Genomic DNA, 21,591 nt, shown 5'->3' on the forward strand with positions numbered 1-21,591 from the left:
AGTGTGTTTGTGTGTTTAAGATTTAAATAGATCTGGATTGAGATTGTACAATTCTCACCAAAAATAGTTCACCGCAGAGTCACAGATACAAACAAAAGGTGGTTTCTAATTGTCAGTTTAAAGATGTTTTGGTTTATGTAATACTGTAAAAACTACCCTATATGTACCTATTGAGAAGCAGTATAAACATGTTTAATTCCAATCTACTATGAAAAACAGACCTCATTCATACATATGTGTCAAACATGTGACATTGCAAAGGGGGCCTCCACTGACTGCCTTTGAGTATTGAAAGAGCAAAGGTAGTCAAATCCTCATCTTCTAACTTCACTCCTTCCTTACCATGACCAAAAGTCAGAATACCTACAGTTTAAAAATATTAAATTGTATGTCCATTAGGACAAAAGCCTTCTACATGACACTGTAATTAAACTTAGACTGTAAGCTATTTACATTTGCAAGCCACTACTATCTATTGAACACTGGTTTGTATTTCTTTATTTTCACTTTACCCACTGTAAATTCAAGAATATGTTTTAAAATGTTGAATACACTCGACTGTATTGTGTGTTATCAAACTGAACTTCAAGCATCAGTAATAAAAGAAAACATACTCTAATTTAAGACACAATTTCAGTTTAATGGATGTGTACACACTTCACAAATACATGCTGAATTTTGAAATTGTTAACACTCGGTGAGGACAACTTCTTTTACTAGCATTCTGTGTTCAACAACTTACATTCATCATGAAGTTAAATTAAAACCACATATATGCAGTTCTAACAACATTTTATCAATGTAGGCAACATTAGGTAAGTTGTGTATTATTTCAGTTAGTGAACCTTCACAGAAGGCATTTCAAAATTAACACTGTTTTGTGGAAATAGCATCTACAGTAGCATGAAGTGGCAGCTATACAGTGGCACTAAAGTGGTATGACAGCTCAAGCATACAGTACAATAAAAAAAAAGTTAAAAAAAGTTATTTTTCTGTGTATCAAGTTTAAGCTTTACTGTCTGCTTTAATAAAACACATAGAGACATGCAACAAAGAATTAAAATACTACGCTTAGCTGATAAGACATTAACTGTGTTGGTGAACTGTTTTTTATAAAGTATTTTCTTTATAAACACCTGGACAAATCAGGATGAGAAAGATCTGACCACACAAGCCTTTTCAGAGGAACTATGGTGGCTTCATGTATAATCTACGTTCAAATACATAACATTATAAAGTGCACATACTACAGCTCATGACACAGACCACACAAATTCCATATTCTCTCCATACGTACAACAGTCTATCCCCTAAGATATAACAAAATCTGAATTGTATTCATCTACAGCTCAGCATTTATTTACAGCCCGAAAAAGGATATTGGATAATGTTTGTAACTGAGCAGGGAGAAATTAAACACAGATTATTACAGTCACATAATATATAATCATGCTGTAGCCTCAATACATAAGCAGCTGAGGTATGTTTCTAAAGTTCTTATCTATCAACAGAAAATGAGAAAAGCAGCAGACAATAACCGCACAGTGTGTTTGGTTAGAGATATATGAGGAGTGGACATTTAAAAGTGAAGTAGGTAGTACACTGTGCACATGCAACTTTCAAGGCAAAGCTGGCCCACACAATCAAGTTCTTATGATAATACCTGTGTGATGAAACCGGGTCAGATTATGACCACCATTAGCACCGTTTAGAAATGGGAAACACCTTGCAAAGTAAAGCAATCCAATACAGCACTAACAGAAACAACCTAAACAGTTGAGTAGCCATTTCTCTCACAGTTTCAATAATAACTGAACATTGTAAGCTTCACAAAAGTAGCATTTATTGCATGGTAATTCTGCTTGATTGATTCATATTAAAAGATGCTATTGTTTTTCTGTTCAGCCTTTGTTTCTCCAGCAATACAGTTTTAAATTGTATATAATTCAAGGCCAAGGCATCTTCATGAAAAGTCATTGACTACTATTAAACAGTTTTTATCTGTATATAGTTTTTTTCTATTGCTTACATTAACACAACACAGTGGATCACAGGTCAGGAAAAGGTTTTGTGGGGTAGCCAGAATTTCAGCCCGTGCCTTCAGGTGCAGGGACTCAAAATTAGGTAATTTACATGGACAGGAGGGTTGGTCCAAGTGGCCACAGCTGGAGCCGTCACATCATTGTAGCCCTAAAAATAAGACGATTCACTCTTAGAAGGTTACAGTTACTGTGTATCTGGAACAACTCTTTTGTTTCAGCTGCACTACCCTGCACAACAATTGAGACATGCCTCCCCCTTGTGGATGTTTTGAAAGAATTCCTGTGAGAGTTTAACGTTTGCAGTGATATTCTGATCTCTTTTTACAAATTACAAAAAGAAACAACGTAACAGACCAACCTCAACTATCAGTTGTTGGCACACACGATGATCGCCGTGATCTGCACATAGTTTTCTGTGAAATAAAGCAAGATTAACAGAAATAAATGATTAATTTGAACAAATGTGAACAATATTGACACATGATGTAGATTTGCTTATTTTACTTACTGAAGCTTCTCTACCACATAAAAAACAATTGAAAATATTAGGATTGCTAATATATAAGCTTCAGAAAGTGTGCAACAAACGTATCTTTTCTTAAATTACTAGAGCCCTAATTAAGTTAGTTTAAGATCAGCAACCCTGTGTAGATCCTCAGTTTATTCATGATAAATGCACACTAGGACTGTGTATTGTACCTTTGTATAAAGGCGATGATGAAGGACTGAGTCAGATAGCCAAGGATGTCTCAAGGCCTCAGATGCCCCCATCCTCCAACTGTTGACAAACACAACGACACATAAATGTTACTCACATGTTAAAAACCACCACATGTTAACCATGGCACACAGAAAGGAGGTAAATCAGAATGAAACCCTATGATGATACCCTTTATTCACGATGAGCAGTCTTGAGATGAAGTCCTTGGCTTCTTCAGATGTATCGACAAACTCTTGTTCCTCAAAGTTCCACTTACAGGACAAGATGTTATTCAGAGTCTCGTTGTCATCGTCACCAAGGAAGGGACAGAGACCGCTCAGACTGGCAGAAAGAGACAGACGGCCATTAACGCTAGTTTGTGCATGTGAGTGTGCTTATGTGTGTGTTTACTTACAGCATATAGGTGATGACGCCGAGGCTCCACATGTCTGTGTTGAACGAAACAAAGTCGTAGTTGATGACTTCAGGAGCCAGAAACTCTGGAGTGCCAAAATTCACTCGCAGTTTCTCCCGGGGTTTATATCTATGTGAAGAATATAATTGAAATTCATATTAATGACATTTACATTTTGTATGTTTAGAGCAACAGTCAATGAAAGAGAAGCAAACACCAGTACTTACACCCTAGCAAGACCAAAGTCAATGATTTTGATCTTATTCGTGATGCGGTTCACACACAGAATGTTTTCTGGCTGTAATTTATAACAAAACAAAACAACTCATAACTTCACTCACAACTCATCACTTGACTGAACTTCATGAAATGTGTTAAGCCTCGATTAAAAAAATATAACAACAAATATAAGTGATTTAGTTACCTTTAAGTCCAGGTGTAGGACGTACATTTTGTGCATGTGCTGCAGGCCCTCACAGATCTGCCTGATGAACACCACAGCGTCCAGCTCCATTAAGGTGTAGTTCTCATCAATGATCCTATCAAACAGTTCCCCTCCACCAACACTAAGGTTAAAGACAAATGCATAAAAAAGACACCACTGTAACACCTCAAATGTAAAGCATTTTAAATCTTAAGTATTGTTTTGTTTTAACATAATTATTCGTCAAACAAAAGTGACAAAAAGTAACTCTACTTTAAACTACTTGGTATAAGATGTTCAATAAGCTTAGAAGTTTAGAAAGAAATAAACATTTGTGCTGATAATATAAAAGAAGGAGCATACTATTCAAGTACAAGGATGATGTCATTCCTTGACTCATAAGCTGCATAGAGCTGGATCAGGTTGGCATGGTCCAGATTATTCATGACCTGGATCTCATTCTTCACCACCTCCTACCAAAAACACAGGCGCAGATAGACGTACAGTAAGAAGCAGAAGCCGACAAACAGACACAGATGCGGACAAAAACATGGACACACAACACACAGACAAGCGAGCACACACACAGACAGACACGATGAGAGGTGTCAGCTGTTCTCTGCTATGAAACAATGCATCTTCTCTTCTAGGTCAAATATTTCTCACCTAGGTGAGAAGTATTTCCTCTGCTTCTGTTCCAAGTGGCCTTGTAGTGCACTAGTATGTACTAAAAAAATTGTAACTGACCCCCTGCTTTTTATATGATGTGGCGTGGCTCTCTGTTATCAAAATAGGACTCATTCATTATCACGACACTGAACATCAGGAGCTGTACCTTTTCTTTCAGACTCCTGGCTTTGATGACCTTTGCTGCCAAAGTGAGGCCAGAAGAGTTTTCAACACATTTGTGCACCTGGCCAAAACGACCCCTTGAAGAGAGGGAGAGAAAATAAGTTACCTCAAAATTATATATCCCAACAGCCTAGAAACAGTTGTGACAGCACAGGAGATAGTGTTTTATGTTTCCATGACAAATCAAAAACTGATCTTCCTTCAAACAGAGATGTTTGACTGTAGGACAGGACGTGTGCTTAATCTGTTATTTCATTAAATCTGAGCAGGGCTGTGTCTCCTCTTTGAAGACTTGGATTAACACTTAGTGATTAGCTACCAGCTGGCACCAGGGATACAGTTTCACATACCACTCAGTCCTGAGGTATAAATAACTGCCGTGACTCTGAAGTTATGAACCGGGAGAGAGGAGAAGAGGGGGGTTTACGCAATTAGGCTTCATAGGAATTGAGAACCTCTTTCTCACTGCCTTTCATCTGTGATACATAAATTGTCAACAGCTTTCATTTTTTATATTACATAAAGATTTTGAAAAGTGCTGCGCTCACCCGCCCAGGACTTCCTGCCAGTTGATGGTGTAGAAGTTGATTATCTGGTTGGGCTTGGCAGAAACGATGCGGTGATTGAAAGGAGCCGCTGGAGGAGGAGTGGTGTCTAAAGTAGGAGAAAAGACATAATCTGTTTTAATAAGTTATGCGGAATGTGAGAACACAGGAGCTGCAGCTACAGTGAGGCTTTTGAAAGGCTGCTATAATCAAGTTAGCACATTGTGTATTAAGGTGCTACGATAAACATCAACTACAGTTGTTGTCTAAATATTACAGAGGAGTAAGTATTCTTTAGCACAACACATCTTGTATGTCTGATTGCCAATTTAGCATTTACTGGTCCTCCATGAAGATGGTAAGAAAATATATGATGTTGAAATATAGTCTGACCAATATCAGATAACAATATATTGGGTATATTTTGGGTTTTTTCAACATCAACACATAACATAAACACTTTTGATACTAGTCCTTTAATTTTGACCAAGATACATACAGTATTTTGTGTTTTACAGTTAAAAAATAAACTTGTCAGTGCTCTCTGGTGGACAAACTATGAAATGATAATACTGTTTCAAAGTTATATTTATTATTTGTGTACTGCAATTTCTTCTTATTTATCAGCAAACTTATACACCAATACTGATATATCAGCATTAAGCTAATAATATAACAGCCTGGCAGATGTATCAGTCTACCTTTAGTATGAAGTTCTTTATAAAATGACTATATATTTGTACATTTGAGCAGTTTAATTCAAACTAATGTAAAGAATTCAACATGAAGATTTTGTAATGATTAACTTATTCTGGCACTGCTGACTCACCAATAAAGTACCGCTCTGCCTCATCCTCATCATCCTCCTTTTCTGCATCATTGTCCTTTCTCTCTCTCTCCAACCTTTGTTTTAGGTTCAACTGGAATTCAACCCCATCTGCCCTGAAGACGGCCCAGCCCTCAGACTCCAGACTCTGTTCATCCTCCTCGTCCTCCTTCTTCTCCTCCTCCTGCACCACCTGCACCACCTCTACCACTTGGCTCTTTATGTGTTCCTCCACTACAATGTGTTCCTCAGTCACAAAGAACTTGGCACTGCTGGCCTCTGATATCTGCTCCGGCTCGACCTCGGGAGATGGGGAGGTGTCATTGTGTTCATCACTGCTGGAAAAAAAGTTTATTTTAATTTGTTTTCTTTGTCTCATTACAGCTTGTGTAGATGTGGATGAAGGCACATTTTAATTGATCTTTGCAAAACTGTAGAAACATGGTGGTTTAACATGGCGGACTTACTCGCTCCTATCAATATTATAACCCATTTCTGCCAATAGATCCTCGTAAATGTTACACACTACTGGACCAGTCATAATATCAATGAAATGTCTGGATGATTCAAACACATACAGTATATATAACAGGTCAAGCCTAATAATAAATTAAAACCTTAGCCGTGTGTTTTGAAGGGTCTCTAAAATATAATTGAATACATAACAGATTAATGAGAGGATTAAAAAGATTAGAATTATTGAGGGAATAGCTTCATTTTTCTTTATTTTAATGTGCCAATAGTCTTAATCATTAATTAATCATTAATCTTATTTGACTAACCACCCAAAATCCCAAATAAGTAAATTCACTATAACATAAGAGAAGGACAGGCGGCTAATTCTCACATCAATGTGTGTTAAAATGACAATTCTAAAAATAGTTTCAGATTGATTTTCTGTTGATTATCTTATAGATTAATAATTTATTTTATACATGGATAAATACTAAAGAATTACATAAACACAGACTACCTTGTAGCAGTTGGTTCTTTTTCATCATCATGTGCAGCAGGGGACTCTGTAGTTTCTTCAGCAGGAGAAACAACCTCTTCCTTCACTTCCTCTGGGACTGGGGGCTTTTCTTCCTCTTTCTCTTTCTCAATACCCTCCACATCAAGCTTGGGTTCCTCCTCTGTAACCACTGGCTCTGCCTCCTGCACCTTTTCCACAACCTCCTCTTCACTAACCGCCTCAACAACCTCATCTTTTTCCACCACCGCCACTTGCGAATCTTCACGTAGGAAATCCACCAAGTTGCAAGCAGGGGCTTCGGGTTGTTGATCTTTAGGGGACACTCCAGCCTCCAGATCCAAATATCCAGGGGTGATCTGCTGACCTGATTTCTCTGCATTCTCCCTGTTGAGTTTCTGCACCTCTTCAAGAAGCAACATCTGCTTCTTCAAGGAGATATTTTCTACAAAATATCCCAAAAGAATCAGAATTTAGTCTCTCAAACCCTGTTAAATATCCATAAGTTTCAATATAAGATGCATAAACACTGAATACTGTTTATGAAAGGTTACCAGGGACATCAGAAGGCTGCCCAGTATTTCACTCTGACTTTCGTAACTTGGTGTACATGTAATAAGATATGTCTCTAACAGAGTAAGATGTTTCAAGAAAATTCATTTTTATATTTACATATAGCTCCTGCTGCTTCTCCCTGATTACTTTAACTGGACATCAGAGTTTAAGCACTGACAGATATTTGTAGAATTAACAGTGTATTGATCTCAGCACCTGCTGTGTCTGGTGGCTTCATCTTCTTTTGAGCTTTCAGACCCTTGGGGCTCAAACAGGGCTTATCTGTCCCATCTTTACCTTTGTGGTCCTTCAACTGTGAAATGCAAATTAAAAAAACAGTGAAAAGAGAAATCCGGAACATTCTGTTGTTACATTATCAAAGAAACTTTAAAACTTATTAAAGAAATATTGTAACATGTTGAATTTTGGTAGGTTTATCCTGCCTAAAATAAACTATTCACCTATACCTCACACTTACTTACTATTTAAAGGTCCCAAATCTAAAATGAAAGACAACAATGTTTTTTCTTTCTTTGCCATATGTAAAGTGGCATAGCCCCAGTGTGGCTACACAAAAATCTCACAATGTTACATGTTTCTTGTAAAGAAAGTCAGTCAATTATAAACTCAATATAAAGACGTCCCTTTCTGTTAAAACATGAACTCTGCGTCAGCCTGCAGCCAGAAATGCAAAAGCACAAAAAACATACTTACATACCATAAATAGAAAAGACAAGTTCCTGCATACATGCAGACTGTAAGCACAATAAACCTACAAATTTTCCACTTTTGCGAGAGGCGAGGAAATGCTTTGGTCCATGGAGCTTTATCTTGTGAGAAGGCTGTGGAGAACTGGGCTCACATGCAGGTACTATCTCCTGATTCCCTTTACTGGCTTTATTAGAGGTAGGTTTCTAGTAAAAAGACAAGATGGCAGTGTTTAGTATGGTTAAATGAATTCACATGGAATGGAAGAAACAGCACATGTTAAGAATGAATGTCAATAAGAGAGACAGGATTGATATGAAGTTAGGTTCACAAATAAAACACACAACACATCAAATGAAATAAAAACCAAATGGATAATTCAATTAAATGACAGCAACAGGTTGATTTGATAAAGTTAGGCTCACATGTAAACACAAGCAACACAACAAATATATCACATAAAATTAATAATTCAATGAAACAACATAAAATAATGAAAAGAGGTAAAAACATAAACAACACTTGCTCTGGTTTTCAGCTTACACATTAACACATTTATTGCACATCACCGTGTGCAGACTGACTTGTCTAATGGCATGCCTTTGATTATTCATGGCAGATGGATAGACAGCAGCAGGGCAGTGAATTTATAGCTTATCACTTGCTGCACTCGGCGATGGAATGCAATGCCGACCCTGAGCGGAAAATATTACAAGTGACTGTAGGCTGTTGTTCAAATATTTCAGCTGAGGAAACTCACTAAACACTCTCTGATCAGGTTAGCATGGAAAAACCTGTCTTGAACCCGGGGGTTCTCACATTTGCTTCTGAATACTGTTGTCAGGTAAACTACAGTGTGGATATTTCGAGTGCAGTGTTTCCCCAGTGACAGCAGTGCTTTCTGGAGTTCAAAACTCTGATTGGGAGATTGGGGAACGTGTGGAGACATAAAACATAGGTTACATGTAAGATAGCTCACACCTCTGGAGATGGAGGAAGATGGAGAAACCACCTGACAAGTTCTCTGACAACCACAGAAATCCCCTGACATGTGAGTCACACAGAAGCCATCAGATTGGTATGAGGTCATTAATCATCAGGATTTAATACAGCCACTTTGAATTGGCTTGAATTCAACAAGTCATATCTTAAATGAACACAAATATGAATCCACTACAGCACTATTGTACACTGTGCACCACAACATGTATTCTTTCAAGTATCTGATAACCTTGCCGCATGACGTCATAACCACCACAATCAGGTGAGTTTTCTCTTGCTTGTAGGTCAGAGGAAAAGTGATATGACGCGAACCTCTGCAGCTACGCAAGTGATAGAAGTATGGTGATAACGTGCTTTAGGGTGTCTGAAAGTGCAGCCAAGCAGCACTGACCTTTATACAGGGTCATGGTCTGTGTACTGATTGTATAATATAAGCCAAAATCCTCAGGTTTTATTTGGAAGTGATGTCAGTGTCACCAGAACTAACTTCACTGAGATTATATTTACAGAAGTACATTTTTACTTTTCTGAACTTGTACCAGCAATTCCTGCAACACTGCATGCCGTGTTATATACAGACATTTACTGGAACCCCTAAATCAAAATGTACTGTGACAGCACTATCAGCAGGACTGCCAGTAAAACTTTATGAAGAGCTATTCTGCGCCGCAGGAAGTTCTGCAATTTGCAAAGAATCACATGAACAAGACTTTAGGCAATACCCACTGTTACCCACTCCACAGCAGAGGGAAACTGCTGGAAACTATATTGATGTAAAACACACCCTGTCCTAACTGGCAGAGATGAGCCGTTTAACTGAGTCAGTAAGAGAAACCAGAGAGATGGCGATGGAGACTGACTCATCACAATTCGTCGACACTTGACTCCTGGTGAGCTGAAGGGGTTAAAGTCCTTTTAGACCACAAACACTGCAACCCCTGATCCAAAAACAGCATTTCTAAACCGGGCCACTCACATTTCACCCCTGGCCTCACACCAGCCCTCTCGTGCCCTGCTGGGGGTGGGAGTGTTCCCGGAGTGAACCTTATGCTAAGGAGGCCATGTTGCACTCAGCGTGGGTAGAGATCCAACAAGTGTAAATGTGAGTTAAATTGGGGTTTTATATAAGCTACAAGTGACATATTTATTGTGCAGCAGCTTACGTATGAAATTAGCGTTCTTAATTACTTTACCTTCAATCAGCAGTTGGCAAGTGTAAACATGCCAAATCCCAGACACTACCTATTACCCCTGGGCCATCATATGGGGAATTTAAAACACAAGCCAAGTCACATTCATAGGCAAGAGAACTGTTGGAGTGGTCAGCTTTGCTGCTATGATCATTTTCACTTGTTCTGCCAAGAACAACAAGATCTTTGTAAGATCTAAGAAATCAAAGTCAGCATGGATATAGAAGATCATCTGCAACACTGACAAGAACAAGACTAGATGTCTGGTTGTACTGTAGTACCTGGAAATGCACACTTTAGAATCTAAATTGGCAAAATAAAAAACTCTTAATCCAGAGGTTCTCAAATTTGTTTTATTAATGTACCCCTTTTGAAATATTGTTTTAGACAAATACTCTCTGACCAGCGCAAACCACTTTCGTGTAGAAATAAACTGCCATGTAAAGAGGTATAATACACTATTGTGCCATCAGTGTCGGATTTATTAAGTTTAACACTTAAATGCTTAATTTCAAATGTTTAGAATCCATCACTAAATTCATGGAAAACCACTTTTTTGTCATCATGCAACAACACTAAGATGGCATTGTAGTTGTATTGACCTGTGTCTTTTTGATAAGTTGCACTTTCAATTTATAGAGAAATTTGAGTTTGTGTTTTACTGAGGATCTTTGTCATTCTCAGTGGCAGGGAAGTAACTGCAGTTGAAGGTTTATCAAACTACAGTTGATAGTTTACAACAGTTAATGATTGCATTGAAAATAGGAATTTTGAATATAAAATATGGCTTATAGAACGTACATTTACACACACATTTACTTATTGAACTCATAATTAATATACATGCATGTTTTTGAAAATGTTAATTTTTTTAAATGTTGAGTGCCCCCTGCAGTACTCAAAAGTACCCCTAGGGGAGAAACACTTCCTTAATCCATATCAACAATAAAAACATTTAGAAAATACTTAACCTACTTTATATAAAATTAACGTAATGCAGCTTTTTCCACATTTGGCTATACACACTTGAAGCAAAGATATCTTTTTTAGTTTCAGCATTCTTAGTCTCACCTTGTCAAGCTTCTTGTTTATTGTGTCTGTAGATTTCCTCTTAATGGCTTGCTTGCCTTTATTGTCTTTGGGCTTGGAGCCCTTCCGAGCTGCCGGGCCTTTGAACATCAGCTCCATAACCCTCGAACTCTTCACCGTCTCCCCAATGAAGCTGATCATCTGCTGCATGCTGAGGACCAGTTTTTCCATCCCCTCAAGCTTCTGAGCCTGCTGCTCGGACCGCTGGTTCACCACCGACATTATGGTGCTCATCTCATGACAGATCTCCCTCACCTCTCGCCCCATGACCTGTGTCTGGTTCACCATCCTGGGTGGAAGATGGATCTCCTCCTTGTCAACCTTCAGATTCTCCATATCCTTTTCAATGAAGTCAATGTCTTGAGACATCCCATCTAGTCGGTTGAGGACCTTTTCTTGAATGTTGATGAGCTTGTCCATCTTACTGCTCAGTGACTCAATCCTATTTTGGATGAGGTCAAAGCTTGCGCCGTGGCCATCTCCTACTGTGTTCATCAACAAGGAACTCATGGCTTCCAGTGATTTAAAAATCACGTTAAGACACCAACTTGAGACAAAAATCGGACCAATAACGTCCGTGAAACAGGGAAAAAGACTTTTTCAAAAATCGTAGCCAGCTCTACCCTTCAGTGCTCCCTGTTGGTTTGCAAACTAATTAAGATACAGAAAGTGGAAAAGAAGTGATTCAAGCTAAAAAAAAAAAAAACAAATCACCAACAATGCAGATGAAGATTTAAAACCTATTAAACTGAAAACCTAAGTAAAGTGAGCATTACTTCTCTGTTTCTCTCACACTTTATCCCCAGTGCCTGCTTCTCTCCACACTAGAAATAGTATAAAGGATGGAGTGAGCCGGTGTCCCTAAATGTAAATGGACTGCCTACGTCAGCAGGGGTCAAGTGTTTGGGGTGGGAGCTTGGCACTGCTTGAAGCTATGAGACATTTGAGAGCCTTTAAGTGTTAAGCCCACCACCGTCACTCGCCTGCTAGGTGTCAAAATGGTCACTGTACACAGTACTTGTTCGGTGTAAAGTAAAACAAGTGTGTCAATGCTCATTCATTTGTACATTTTTTCCTATTCAAATGATAATGGCATTGATTTGTTGCAACAGATGGACATGTCTGGTCCACATCGTTGAGTGGACTGCACAAGTGTCCAACAAAGGAGAACAAGCTCACAGGTGGGTTTATTTTTTCAAATTTTCAAATTATAAATTATAACAGTTATTCAAATAATATTCATAGAAAAAGTCTGAAATGACTTGGCTGCTGGTTATGTGGCACTGCTCAACGTTGGTCTGTCTGTGTGTACAATTGTGAATGAGAACCATGTTGCAATGCAAATTCCCTCTTTATCTCTTGAATGCCTGTAACTTGCACTCAGTGTCATTGGAAAGAGTAAGCCTGCAGTTCCTGTCCAAGGAGACCTAGAGTAAGATGTGCAGACATTCTGCTGAAAGAAGAGATGAGTGACTCGGATGATTAATATGGTGCCTACTCTCTGACAAAAACATCCACTGATAACCTCCCTCAAGAAAGTAGGGGATCAGTTTTAACTTAGCTCTTGTAATATGACCAGAATCCATGTTCCCTATAAATCAAAATATGTATGATTTATTCCAACAACAGACATGTGTTTATGTCAACAACTAGGAATAAACAGACACTGAATAGACAGAGAATAAATGCTAAAGTCAAAAGTATTTAAATAACTAGATGCTCCAATGCACTTACAGTTGTTTACTCAAGCTATTTCCTGACAACTTTGTTGTCAAAGTTTCACAAACTCATTTTGTCCCCATAAATTTGTGGGTGATAGAGCTCAGGAGGAATCCAGCTTTGCTTAAGCCACCATGAAATACTTTTGACAACAGAGGCACAGACCGCAAACTGAGCCACGGTGACCCCAGCCAAACTCGCCTCACTCTGGTGGTCGAAGCCAAAAATGTGGGCTCACGGGTGCCGTAACCAAAGAGTGATGTGAACCTGGCAGTTAAAGCAAAGTCAAGCAGGGTAAGGTGAGGGAAGAGAAAGGGGAGGAGTTCACCTGTCAGCTCATATTTCATGACAAGTCACCACACCAGCTTGCATATTATTCTCTTTCACTTGCACAAGATGGCTGCAGCAGAAAGAACAAGTGACTCTGACAGGGCAGAAACAGATGGGGGTGAAACTAGCCATCAATCACTCAGGGAGGGACAGGGACGCTTACACCTGTCCTTGGATGCCAACAGATGACAGACAACGTAGGTCATGTGCAGCATGTTGTGTCAATTTGAGGGGCATGTATAGTCAACTTTCTTATACAGCGGTGTGCATGCAACAAGCCATATTTTTTTAACACAAAAAATGTAAAGTATTTATTTAAAAGTCGTAAAAAGACAAAAAGAAATTGATTCTGCAACACAGGATTGTCTAAACTGTTATTTTGCTGCACATTAAAGGTCAGCATGTATGACTGTAATGACAATATCACATCATCTTGTATTCCTTAGGAGGGAGGGGGGACACTTTAAGGTTATTAAACCCTGCAGGGGAGATATAAACAGACCCCTTGGCCTCTGAAGCTAATGACACAAAGCAAATATCGTGTATATCACTTACACTTTACAGTGAAACTAACTCCAAAAAAAGTAACATCACCATGACTGGTACTCAAACTCGTCTCTCACCGTCTTTGCCAAACACAAGCATGTGTATGCACAGCCTGAACACACACAGCCTGGCAGCTGGGAAATCAATGCCATGTCTACTGGTGCATGATTAAAATGTTGTTTAGTTAATGTGACAGCAAAATTATCAGGATGTCTGGAGGCATCCTTGACTGCATGAATGTTCAGAAAGGCTGTATAATATGTAACAAAGAGCTCCATGTTTGTTTGTGTGTGTGTGTGCGTCCTAGTTGACCTTGCAGTTTGAACACCTACTGACGTACGGACATCAAGAGTGGAAAAAATGTAAAGGTAAAATGATATTCAGCAGAGGGCTTAGCTCCTTTAAATAGTAAAACTTCATCATGCAACCTTTGTAACTCGAATAATTATGAAACAGTATCTTGCATTTTTTGCTGTCTTTATGTTGTGAAGTGTCTTTAATGGTTTAATTACAAAGAAAAGTCTGACTTATTATCAATATGTTTAATTGTAGGGCTGGCACTAATGATTATTTCCAATATGGATTAATCTGACAGATTATTTTCTTGATTACTTGTACTAATTACTAATTAATTGTTTGGTATATGTAATATCAAATAATATTGAAAAATCCCAAACTGATGGTTTTATCAACCACAAAACCCAAAGATATTCAACCTCCAGTGACATAGGACAGAGAAAAGCAGCCAATTCTAACATTCGAGAGGCTGGGATCAGAGAATATTTGGCATTTTTGCTTATAAAAATACTGATTATAACTGATTATAACATGCATAATTAGGAAAATATTCAATATCAAGACATGGTTTTGCAAAATAAATGGAGGCATCAGGGACATTTGTGTATGCAAACAACTGCTTGAAGCCATAAACATTCATTAAAGCATAAAGTTTGTATACACCAAATAAAGTAGTTGAGGCAGATGTTATTGCCTCTGTATAACCCCCTGTGAGTCCACATGAAAGTCAAAAAGTGCACCTAAACACATAAATGTTTTTAGTTCAGAAAAGATCTGCTTTTCCTGAACTCAGTACTTGTGGGAGGTTATACGATTGAATAAAGTGACCTGCATAGGCCTCTTTTATTATAGGCTATTTGTTTGGCACCGGGACAAGGTGAATGGTTAAAAATGGAGCACCACCTCGCTAACAGAGAACACAATGTCCTGAGAAGCACTGGGGCTCTGTGCTGTGGCTACTGTCCAGTCACCTCTCCTAGTCTCCACTCCCACACTTCGCACATTCTGCCAGCCCTGGCTATACTTTCTCTTGGAAACTTGTGGGCTTAAATGTGTGTGGCAGCCGTGAAACTTAACTCCTCGCACTGATGTCTAAGACGTCTCTTCTGTTCTTTCCCCGTCATCTCGTGTTTTCTCCTTGCATGTAAACACATTTTGTTGCTGCACTTTGACAGACTTTTTGGTTTTGTTTATACATACTATATTAAACTACATTACGCTGATTCAAGACATTAACTCCCCATATATATATATATATATATATATAGTATGTAATACATGCCCGTTTGCCTTGTGAAATGAAATAAACGTACACGTTATTAAATTCAAGTATCCAACTGCTGAGATGTATAGGGTATGCACTGATGACTTTTGGAATTGGACACTTTCAGAAGAACTAAATTAGGTAAAACTGCATGTGACTGGTCCAATCATTGACTACGATTTTATTTTGAACAACAGGTGGCATTGTTCAGCTGAGTAAAGGATGAACAGCGAGATTCAGATATAAAGTGATGCTCCAAAAATTTAGTGACAAGGGAGGGAAAAGTAACGCTTATAGAAACTTATAAAACCACTCCTGCAGAATAATCTACTTCTCCTAATACAGAGAAGTCTTCCTGACGAGGGGATGAGCAGGAACTGGACAGTCTAATGTTTGCAAACAAATACATGTGTCTGCTCCGACAGCACTTTGCGTGAACACTGTGGGGCAGTGTTTTCAGCCATACTAGCATACACATGTACAGTAGAGAAGATAGTTATGAGGCAAAAGTGGTACTAATTGTTTGTGCATTTGGGCAGCAAATAAGCATTATTTTCATTATTAATTAAATTGTTTTAACCTGAAGGTCAGTTTACTACCATAGAGGATTAAGAAAAATAGCAAATATTCACATTTGAGAAGCTGGAATCAGCATATTTTCAGCATTTTACTAAGATTATTCATATTAAAATGGCCTTGTAATGGTAAGAATAATAAAAACTGTGTAATACATTTATTTATTTTCACCACAATTATTCTTACTTGTGCCTGAGAAACACTTTCAGTGAAGTACAGCGCCTTTACTTGGGGAAGACATTCCCAGATGCACTATTATTATCAGTATGGAAACGTAAGAGGCGCTTTACATTGAGGATGTCATAAAGGGTATTAAAGGTTAGTGACAGAATGCAAAGGAAGCTTAGTCACATACTCGTGGATCTACAACAGTAAATGTCAGTGTGGATCTACTAAATGCCAAGAGAGGAACTGAAACACGAGAGGGTGAGAGTGTTCAGCTTGTCTCTGAGGGAAACTATCACGGCATTAAGGATAACTACAGTATATGTGTATTTATGAAGATGTTTACTGAGTATATATATATATATATATATATATATCAGTATAAATAAGCTGTCTACAATGTGAAACATGAACTGAAATTGGGCCATATGGAAACAAATAACTGGAAGAAAAACTGAAATAACAGGGTAATTATACGGTAAATATGACTCCGCAGAAAAGCTCTCTTCAGTTACTGATCTGTAACTTTACAGGTTTAAACATCCGTTGCTTTTCCCAACACATGTAATGCAACGTCACCACTGTACCACACATAAAGCAACGCTACATCTCAGAAGCAATGTAAAAAAAATTGAATCACTAGATGGCAGCAAAAGCAGGACTTTCAAGCTATGTTTCATTACCTTGAAACACTCCAGTGTACCCGTCAGGCTCTACCACTAGAGCTCACTGTATCTTCACCAGCAGATTCCCCTAAACTCCGCACTCATAAACACCCACAACCCCTTATCTCATGTTTTATCCTTCCTGCCGCTATCCGTAACATATCAAAACACACACGGATCATAAATACCAGTCTTATCTTTCACTCAGACACTGAGCATCGCATTACTGCTGAAAGGCAAATGTAAGCACTTGATTAATGCAGGTCACGAAAGTAAGTGCTCACTGGCTTTAAGACAAAACATAACTGTATAGAGTGGTAAAAGCAGGCAAGAAATAAGAATAATTTATATACAAAGTGGCATATCCAATATTTGAACATATCTTACCCTTATAGGTTTATGTGTAATACAAAATGATTACATTGTGCCTGTCAAATAAACTACAGGCACAATGGATCTACTGGCAGAAATTGAATATAATATTCATAGATAAGTTTTCATTAGTGTATAAGGTAACTGTTTTGTTTCAGTTACCTTATCCATTTAGCTACAGAGGCGGCAGGCCCTCTTATTCAGAGTCTGCCATGTTAAACCACCATGTTTCTACAGTAGCTCAGAACAGACAAACCAAACACTGACTCTAGATAGGGCCTTTAGTGTTTTATGTTTTGTGACCACCTTAGTTTCTCCTACAAACTGTGTGAGCTGTATTCAGTTAGTTGGTTCTGCAATTTCACTAACAGATGTCACTGAATCCTACACTCTGGTCCTTTAAGTACAGAAATGTACTATATATGTATTATATATGTATAGCTCTCAAAAATAAACAGAAACCCATTTCTACCAGTCACCAGAATTGTCTCTCTCATAGGAAGTGGCTACATGGAGAGGCTACTTTACATGAAATTTGATGCTACGGTACAATCCAACAACACCATGCTTCTGCTCCCTGCTGCCAACTCATGTGTTGTGTTTAATAGAACTTGTGGGCTGGATATTGCCCACAGAATTCAAAGTCTTGTCGTGCATCAGTTATAAATCATTTATTTGAGGCCAACTGTGCATCACAGCCTCTTCCAGGAAACTAAGAATAACATCAATAAGAATAAACAGAACAAATCAAGTGGAAGCAAGGACACTGCTGCCTCTGCTGTCCATTTTTACCTACTGTAACTCACTGATTTTGCAACCCTGGATACTTCTGAAAGCATAATCTGAGAGGTAGAGACAGTTCAAATGATGTTCAGTACATCAGGAGTAGAAAGAAAATAAGAAACAGAACAATGTGTCAGTAAATACTTTTTCAAATGACTATTTTTCCAGCCTAATTGGAAATTCCTATGACGACAGTAAGATTATGAAGTAAGGGAAGTTATTAAATGTTGGAGTTCTACCAGCTGCTTCCATCCCTTCTGAAGACAGTCCAACATAGTTGACAGGAGCTATAGTATTCATAACTAATTAATGCATTCTGTTTAAATCAATCAACAAGCGATCATTTCAGAGAAAACCAGACCTGAGCTCTGAATACAATGAATTGAGATTTTATGCAGTATAACGTACATTTGTGTTTGTCCGATGCTTACTGTACAGGTATGAACAATTACATGTGAATGCAACTTGACCCAAAGATATTTTCCTCTAAAACTTTTGTTGCAGCATGGCCACGGTAGACCTAGCAGCCTAAAGGCATCTAATACAGGTGTTAGAAAATAAAGAAAGTCAGGAACCACTGAACTTTTGTTTTGTACACTCTTTGTAGGACAACAATAACAATAAAATCCAGTGGATTTTCAGTGGAATAGAATAGAATACAACTTTACCGTCCTCAAAGGTGGAAAATTGTAGTTCATCAAAAGATGAACACATAGCTACACACACTCCACATAATGACACTGACAACAGATAGTTTTAGATATTCTTGGTACATAAAATATAATATAATACAAAAAGTGAAAATGTAAAATATTCATAGCTGTACTGAAACAACCACTGCTGGAAGGTTAATATTCTAGTAAACTTCCTTTCAGAAAACAAATGTATCAGTGTTCCTCAGCTAATGTTCAATTATTATTCAACAAGTCAGACAGCCTTGTATATACCTGGATGGCAGGTGGAGTGGATGCTCTGTGCCTCCTCTTGTAGCAGAGTAAACCGCACAGCCTGCGCCAGAGGTAGGAGGCCACCAGACACATGCTGTTGACTAGCCAAATGTCCCAGCCTGCGACAAAGTTTTCCATAGCTTTAACTTTACTCTTCATTCCTTCTTCTATACCCTTGCGTTTCCTATCTTTAACTACAAAGGACCTCTCGGAGCTTAGGGAGAAGACTCCCAAGTGGTGAGTAAGAGGAGATGACAGTTCCTTCCCTGGGTGCGGACCGCCCCAAAGTACTACACTATCTTCCACAGCCTCTGTTAATTCAGTCAACACCCCACTCCCATCAGCACTTAGAGCCAAAGGACGGCCAGTTTGTCCTCATGACAAAAGAGTGACAGGTGCCAACAGGAGACAAGCCCCCTCTCTCACGTTATCTAATCCCTCCATCTTCACTAGAAAGCATTTTCCTCCTCAAAAACTATATCTGAGTAAACTGTAAGACCAGTCCACCGAAAGCATAATTAATCTTCAACACAGTACTGACACTGAAAACTGAGAGAATTGTGATAGGGGGGCTAGTCTTCCTGTCAACACAGACACTTGGAGGTGGTGCAAATAAATAGCCTGTGCTATTGGATTACTGCTCCAAATGTCACACAGGCTATCACATGAGTGCTTACACTCAACGGTCTCGACTGAAGCATTTTTAGAATAACTTGCATATTTTTAAACCCAAAATCATAGCATGTTGTGTAAATACAAATATAACAACTTTTATTACCTTTTATTAACTATAATTAAACCCAAATTAACAATGAAGGCATAGATGAGGGGTGATATCTTTGACTCAGCCTGTACTGTGCAATAATGACACTATGGGTGTGAAACAGTATGGCCACAAGGCCAAGAATGCATCGTCTGACTCACGGTAGCTAATCGTAGTTATGTATGACATGTCTGGAAATCTCCCCGTCTTGCTCAGACTTCACAACCAGCTCTGCCAAATACAATACTGAGCTCACTTCTGGATGGGAACTGTGCTCTCGCTGCTCAAATGGATATCTTGGCTGCCACAGAGGGGGGTTAAAAAGCAAAACTGGTCTTTGATTACTCACAATGTCTCAGTTTGCTTTATAGTAGACTGCTTAAGTTACAACCGCAACATGTGATTAATTGAATCCTAGATGACATGCTTTACACTATTTTTGGTGCTATCATTTGGCTCTATACCATTGACAAAATTGACATATTCAGAGCTATAAATTGCCCTTGCTCTTTGGCACTTATGAAGTGCTGAGAAGGAATTCAACATCATGGTGTCAGATTTTGCAACTTATGTTGTTTGTGTTTGACCGTCAAGGTAAAACCTTATTAAATCATTGCTAAAAAAAACTTGTCAGAGCTGTCTCAAAAATTATTTTATACTATTTTAGAGTGCAGTGCAGTGTAGTTTCTGCTAAATATTAAGGAGATCAATAAATGTCCTAGTATATTATTACAGTAACCCTGTTATTTAAAAATGTGACAATTACCACCCTCTGCTGGTCCTCCTGCAGACTCAAATATATCAGTACTCACTGACATAGCCTGAGTATCTTTTATATGGATTTCATGAGCTGCACAGATACCTCTGGTACAAACTTCATCTCCCAGAAGCAGCGCATGGTTTTCACCTTCTCCAAGTAGGGGAATAAAGCCAGCTTGGTCATGTTTTGGCTGTTGGCACACTGATGAACTGACTTCAGCTTGGCCATTCTCCCTGAGGGGGACACTTGGCTGCCAGCCCTTTTCCTTCTGAGCTCTCTCTCTCCGTCTTCCTAGCCTGGCTGACCTCTCTGGTGTGTTCTTCTTGGCAGGGTCTTTTATCTGAGCAGAGAAGGAGAGGAAGACAGAGAATGGCTGCAGTAAAGTGACACTCAGTTTATAAGAAAACAGCAGCAGTTCAGACAGAGACGATTACGTTACCACAAATTCGCTGATACACAGAAAATTTAAGCCTGCAGTTTTTGGGGCCTTTTGGGCCCTGGGGACAGTTGCCCACTTTGCCCAACTGGTAATACAGCCATGCCAATTACACATCAATAATGAATTACTTTAAAAATAGATTTTTTTGTTTTGTTGTGTTAAAATGTTCATTAGTGAGGTCTTTTATTCGTTTCCGTTTTTGCAAAAACCTTGAGTTCCTCCATGGCAAAACTAATAGCTAGTATTTGTTGCATTCAAGTACTACTAGCCTATAGGAAAAAACAAGTTTCCATTAACCCCACGTTAAAGTTTCAGAAAACTGTAAACGTACGGTGACATTTCATTTGCAACGTTAGCCAAACTTACCATCCCAAGGGTTCAACCAAAAACAACCAAACTCCACTTTCAGAGTGTCCATCTTTATGTAGCCTAGCACTGGTCACGAAAACATAAACTAGACAACAATGTCCTGAGTTCGGACCGTCCCATCAGCCCCTGAACGCACCCAGACAGTGACTAAATAACAGGAAGTCCACAAAAAACACAAATCTAAGCGCAAACTTCAAACAATCGAAAGGTTTTTCAGAAAGTCAAACGGAAAAATCGCATCTGAGAATAACATTAAGCCAAAAACAATTTCCCAATGC

General features: G+C 38.6%; 1 protein-coding gene across 6 annotated transcripts; it reads right to left on the reverse strand.

Annotated features, from left to right (window-relative positions):
• Positions 1-619: 619 nt before the first annotated feature.
• mylk4a (myosin light chain kinase family, member 4a) lies at positions 620-21,562 on the reverse strand. 6 transcript variants are annotated; one of them, XM_051400523.1, is made up of 16 exons: positions 21,311-21,562; positions 20,608-20,845; positions 8,106-8,243; positions 7,546-7,642; positions 6,778-7,219; positions 5,808-6,142; positions 4,982-5,087; positions 4,417-4,510; positions 3,945-4,054; positions 3,582-3,723; positions 3,385-3,455; positions 3,158-3,286; positions 2,932-3,084; positions 2,742-2,820; positions 2,401-2,455; positions 620-2,190 (listed from the first exon to the last, which is right to left on the reverse strand). In XM_051400523.1, exons 2-15 carry the CDS (start codon positions 20,731-20,733, stop codon positions 2,402-2,404), a joined length of 2,076 nt encoding a protein of 691 aa, XP_051256483.1. In that variant the 5' UTR covers positions 20,734-20,845; positions 21,311-21,562; the 3' UTR covers positions 620-2,190; position 2,401. The 6 variants fall into 6 exon arrangements, with proteins under 6 accessions (XP_051256483.1, XP_051256574.1, XP_051256404.1 ...); XM_051400614.1 differs by having other exon boundaries at positions 20,653-20,845; positions 21,311-21,560; XM_051400444.1 differs by lacking the exon at positions 21,311-21,562 and having other exon boundaries at positions 18,983-20,726.
• Positions 21,563-21,591: the final 29 nt, after the last annotated feature.

Source organism: Dicentrarchus labrax, unplaced genomic scaffold (assembly GCF_905237075.1).
Source record: "Dicentrarchus labrax unplaced genomic scaffold, dlabrax2021, whole genome shotgun sequence".
Classification (NCBI taxonomy): Eukaryota; Metazoa; Chordata; class Actinopteri; family Moronidae; genus Dicentrarchus; species Dicentrarchus labrax.